General features: G+C 39.1%; 1 protein-coding gene across 1 annotated transcript in view; it reads left to right on the top strand.

The window, feature by feature from the left end:
- The window catches only part of LOC123980183 (zinc finger protein 850-like), a 104,647-nt gene that overhangs the window by 26,619 nt on the left and 71,778 nt on the right, over nt 1–6,250 (top strand). The window contains 1 exon segment of the mRNA XM_046064440.1: nt 2,174–2,187. Within this exon segment, the coding sequence (XP_045920396.1) occupies nt 2,174–2,187 (14 nt within the window).

Here is a 6,250-nt window from a genome sequence, read left to right as displayed (position 1 = left end):
TGTCTTTGTTGTAGAAAAAGCTTCAGCAGGATATTTTCATGAGCCTCTGATGTGATAATAACAAGCGCTTCATTAAAACTCTGCTCTGTGTGAAGCACACTCCCTCATACACATCAAATATGATCAGCTGGTTTCAGGAAACCAACTAACTAAACTTCATCTTCTGCCTGAAATCAAGGAGCCGTGTTTCTAAACGGCCTTAGCGACAGTAACTAAGGGGCGGGGCGAGACGCCGTGACGTCGCGAGAACACTCCGCGGGATCCCGCAGCGCTCCTGTATCTCAGCCTGAAGAGCTCCGAGACCAGAATCCAGACTCGGTCCAGGACAACACGGTCCACCAGTCACAGCGGAGACCTGCAGGACGATGGAGAACCAGAACCCGGACCACAGGAGCCAAACAGCAGCCTCGTGCTCTGATAGCACCGATGTTCAGGTCAGTGTTCATGACTTCATCACGAGACTAAAGACACGAGGAAGAGTCTCGAGGGTCCGTGTATCATCCGTTCATTCTGTTGTTAGAGATCAGAGCCTGAAAACCCGCTCCAGGGTTTGTGTTGACGTGGTTTGATTTCCAAAGTGTCTCCGTGGTTCCTGTTTTCATCTTGAAGAGAGGAAGCTGAAAGAAGAATCAATATCTAAAGATATTATATATAATAGTATAACAGTCATATGGGACATTTTTCTTTCTGCTTTGAGTAGTAGGCTACTTTTAATTTTAATAGGCTACATTTTCCTGCTTGTAACCTACTTACATACTTGTACTAAACTTTTTTCTAAGCAGTACTTGCAGAGTATTTTTACAATGAGATAGGCCTATTAGTACTTTTAATTTTAAAAAAGGATCTTAATACGCCTAATTTAGGCTACTGTTCAACACTGGCTAAAAAAGCTAAAGCTTCTGGTTGCAAAGAGGTTGGAGAGTTTTTGACTGCGTCTGAATCAGTAATAAATTAGCATGAATTTGGCTACAGGCTACTCCCCAACATCAGCAACTCTCACTATATTTGATCAAAGGCAAGTGATTTCGTCCAGGAAAAAAGAAATAAGCACCTACAGTTACCGCATCCATAGCGCTTCCAACTTCCACTCCGTGTGTGCACGCGCATGTGAACTGGCTGAAATGCGTCACGGTGACGGCGAATCTCTTTCATGATATCACACTTGGTTTTGGTCTAAAATGGGACAAACAACAACGTGGTTCTGTTGGCTTTGTATTGTGCACAAAGTACCAGTTTGAGTATTGTAAGGAAGCAGAGTATCGGCCCCTCCTCCACTGCTTGGTACCAGCTCGACTCTACTCGCCTTTGTTTGGTTTTCCATTGAGTAAAAGTTGTACCTGTAACAGCCTTCACTTTTCCAGCAGTGGAAAGCTGTGCTGCTCTGGGCCGTCTCGTCCTCTCATTAGCGTTGCAGCAGCATATAGCGTCAGTTTGCTACTAACATAACCCACAACTTAGCTAACGTTAGTTACATTACTTGCGAATTTGTTGTTCACTCTATATCATGATGTTATTGGATTTCTCCAGAATCACATAAGTTTACCCCACCTTTACAATGTAGAGAAATATCATGAGTTAATTATTAAAATATTAAAATATGAGGAAATTAACTCGGTAACAGTAACTTATGACATTTTATTATGAGTTTTTGGCCATATTGCACAGCCCTGCCTGCAGTCATTACTGTGTAGACAGAACCGGAATACAGAATTCGGATTATGAATCGTTACATTATAATACCTCACATTTAGCGGTCAGCTTTTAAATTAACCTTGAGGTTGGTTTAGGCGTGTGCTACTTAACAATCGAGACAATAAAATGAATACTGCTTTCAAAAAGCTGATCTTCTGTCCAGTGTCGGAGCAGCTTATATGCTGGTACTGCAACACACCGTGACAAACTGACACTACATTTATACACAGAAAGGAATAACTTAATTCACTAGATTAGCCAAATTTACAAGAGGGGACCAATAATAACAACTTTATAGTAGTTAACGTTTCACAAAGAAATAGTTTCCACTAACCCAACCACTCACAAACGCTCAATGCTGACGGCCACATATTGATTTCTGTTTATTTTTTACTATTTAAGCTCTCTCTCTCGTCTAAGAATTGAATGGTTAGTATCATAAACGGCGCACAAGTCTGTCACAACAAGCTGTCAGTGTCAGAGACCCACCTTAAAGTTATAAGCAAGCATATAACAGGATTCATGAAAAACCTGGAAAAGTCATGCAATTTGAGAATGTTGCGAATTGTTACGAAGAAGCTAAAACTAAAGCCGTCAGTATGTATAATGTCTTTTTATATAGCGCTCATTCATAACTTTTTTTAAAAATTATTTTTGAAAAACAAAAAGGGACAATACATATTAATGAACATTTTCACAAATGTAAATATGCCAGATTGTAGCCTTAGGCTAATTTCCATCTGCAGACCCCCTGACAGGTTGATGTTGCACACAAATTAATAAATACATACAAATGCACTATACACAGGCTATATACAGAGAAACAAGGACAAAAACAGTGATCACATCATGTCAGAACAGACACTAACAACAAGAGTGGACAACAAAAGACATAGAAATAGGAAAGCATCGACTATATTACACAAATCATAATTTTGCACACGCCCTGTCTAACCTGATATTGCACTGACCCACATTACACTGAACCCTATTACACAACCCATGTTATACTGACTCTTATTGCATAACCCATATCACACTGAAAATTGTATCCCTTTTTTTTAATGCACTGATTCTGTTTAACGTCTGATATGTAATAATTAACTAAACATGATCACATGTTTGTGTATCCCTCAGCCACACTTTTAAACAACTCCTAAAGGTAGGAAGACTTGTGCTTCCCCTCACTGACAATGGAATACTATTCCAGAAACTCTGAAACGTTCTGTGAAAGTCACAATCACCTCTCACAGTGGCTCTAGTCACTCGAGTCCCGGCAACACTGCTAGACTTTTGTTTATTAAAATCACTCAGTGGTGGATGCGCCAAACCATGTATAACCTTATAGATTAGACAGGCTGATTTAAATAATTTGAAGTTAACAAAATATAAAAACGTATATTTATCTAAAATTTGAGAATGGTGATGTGACGAAGGTTTCTTGTCTAATATTTTCAATGCTCTTTTGTAGCATACTTTCGATTGGCCCAATAGCAGCATGACTCGTATAGGACCAACTTGTGATACAGTTCTCAATATGAGCCAGTATCATAGAGTGCAGGAATGTAATCGCTGCTGTATCCATTAATGATGCACAAATCTGTCTAAAGTTCCGTATATTAACATTTACAGTTTTCACAACTTTTTTTAACGTGTTTTTAAAGGATAATTTCGAGTCTATCAGCACTCCCAAATACTTAAATTCCTCAACATTTATTAATTCTTGTCCACCCAAGCAAAATTTTACAGCGGCTAGGGTTGTTTTAGGTTTACTAAAAAACATTGATACGGTCTTTTTAACATTAAGGCACAGGCATGAATCATTCAGCCATTTTTGTAAGTCATTTAAAGCCAATGAAAGCTGTGATGGGCTGCATCGTCAGTACTTTTGGCTTGTGTAAAAATTACCGTATCGTCTGTATACATAATTGTGTCCACATTTTTGCACACATTGGGCAAATTATTCACATAAAGTGAAAATAACAAGGGACTAGAATTGATCCCTGAGGGACACCTTGTGTATAGTGAAGATAGGGTGACTTACTATTCTTTATTTGCACGCATTGTCTTTATCTATCTGATAGATAAGACTGTATCCATTTAACAGTTTGATTGCTAAAGTTAAATGTTAACAGTCTAGACAGGAGCTTAAGGTGATTCACAGTATCAAACGCACGCTTAAAGTCAACAAAAACAGCCGCAACATAACGTTGTTTTTGTCTAAATAAGACTTCACCTTCTCAACAAAAACACAGACAGCCGTTTCAGTTGAGCGAAGAGGTCAAAATCCGAATTGCATAGGGTGCAAACCCGGGTTGGAGTCACTAAGATACGCAATAATAGAATTAGCACCCACTTTTCTGCTATCTTTGAGAAGATAGGAGGTATGCTAATAGGTCGATAATTAACAGGGTCTAATTTATCACCCGATTTATATATTGGTATGACATTTGCCACCTTCCAACTCAAGGGGAAGACTGCCTGCGATTGATAAATTAATAAGATGGGTCACAGGCACCAAGATATAAGATTTATAATGCTTCAGAAGATTGGTATCAAGTCCAAACACATCCCTTGCTTTAGAACTTTTCAGTTTAGAGATTATGTTTTCTACTTCATTTTCTGTAATTATTTGAATATTAAACTTTGAATTTTGAGTTAAGGCATCCATATAGGGGTCGGTGTTGCCAATATTTTGTTGAGAGTCACGAGTTAGAAAACAGTTGTGCAATCTCATAAATGGTACTTTGGAAATAATCATTTAATTTAGTTGCCAGGCTGAGAGGCTCTGATATCAATTCATTAGCAAATTTGAGTTCAAGGTCTTTATCAGCAGTGTACTTACTTTTACCAAGGAGTTTGTTAATATTTTCCCAAATTAGCTTACAATTTCCTTTGGCACCATTAATTACAGTCATGAAAAAATTAGCTTTTGCCATTCTCAGTTCATTTTCTCATTCTCAAGTTTGTTCCTTGCGGATACAAAATTTAATCGATCAGTAGTTAATCCAGATTGTAATGATTTTTTAAGTAGTTTGTCTCTGAGTGTCATAAGCTGTTTACACTCACTATTGATCCAAGGCAAGGAGTAAACTCGTTTCTTTAAATGACCCGCTTTCTGAAACTGAGACAGAATCCCTTTAATAGAGGAGTATAGTAGATCACAACATTTATTAGTGTCATCACAAAATAATATACTTGACCAATCAAGAGTATTTAGAGCTGCAATTAAACGTTGTTCTTGGCTCTTTGGAATAAATGTTTGTTTTATATTAATGTTTTTTCTGACACTTCTAAATCGTTTTTTAGTCAGCTTTCTGAAAAGGAATATGGCATTGTGGTCAGACAAGCCAGTCAAGAAAATGTATGTTTTTATTATTCTGTCTAGTTTGTTAGAGAACACCAGGTCTATTAGAGTTTTAGAGTGATTTGTTATTCTAGTGGGATCACTGATCATTTGTTAGTCTAAAATTATCTGTAATTTCTTTCAGTTTCTTTCTGTCACTTTTGTTGTCCCAATTTACATTTAAGTCTCCCATTAGAATAACCTCTTTATTAAAGTCACAACAACTCAGAAGTGCTTTAAGTTGATCATAAAAATGTACTTTTGCTGAAGGCGGATGATAAAGACATTGAGAGTGGCACTTTAACTCCAACACATTCAATTTGTATTTCGTTAGGCCGTTATTTGTGTACATTTTAAAGAGTCCTTCATATACAGTAACACCCCTCCCCCCTTTCCTTGATGCCTATCCTTTCTAAAGACATTGTAGCCTTGTAATGATACCACTGCTTGTGGGGAAGAGGGTTTAAGCCAAGTTTCTGTAAGCCCTAAGAAATATATATTTGAGTTAATGAGAAGATGCTCTAATTATTCCCTCTTAGGGGCCATACTGCGTATGTTCAGATGGCCACCTAAGAGCCCTTTGTTTTTACACTGTGGATCAAATATAGTCCTGGCTTGATCAAGAGTCTGGAATAACATACATGATTGATGTTTTTTAAATACAGGGTTCCTTTGTGTACGCACAGGTATGATGGATTGTAGTGACATACTAGGCTCAGTTGTAATAGGGTCCTGCAGTGGTGGTGTTAGCCCAGAGAGCTGCTGTAGCCCCGTTAGCCGTGGTGGAATTAACCCAGGGAGCTGCTGTATCCCAGATAGCAATGGTGGTATTAGCCCAGGAAGCTGCTGTAGCCCAGGTAGCAGAGGTGGAATTAGGCCAAGAAACTGCTGTAGCCCAGGTAGCAGAGGTGGAATTAGGCCAGGAAACTGCTGTAGCCCAGGTAGCAGAGGTGGAATTAGGCCAGGAAACTGCTGTAGCCCAGGTAGCAGAGGTGGTATTAGCCCAGGAAACTGCTGTAGCCCAGGTAGCAGAGGTGGAATTAGGCCAGGAAACTGCTGTAGCCCAGGTAGCAGAGGTGGAATTAGGCCAGGAAACTGCTGTAGCCCAGGTAGCAGAGGTGGAATTAGGCCAGGAAACTGCTGTAGCCCAGGTAGCAGAGGTGGAATTAGGCCAGGAAACTGCTGTAGCCCAGGTAGCAGAGGTGGAATTAG

Source organism: Micropterus dolomieu, linkage group LG12 (genome assembly GCF_021292245.1).
Source record: "Micropterus dolomieu isolate WLL.071019.BEF.003 ecotype Adirondacks linkage group LG12, ASM2129224v1, whole genome shotgun sequence".
Taxonomy (NCBI): domain Eukaryota; kingdom Metazoa; phylum Chordata; class Actinopteri; order Centrarchiformes; family Centrarchidae; genus Micropterus; species Micropterus dolomieu.
Note: the sequence above shows the minus strand (reverse complement) of the source record. Positions and strands in the feature narration are given on the sequence as shown.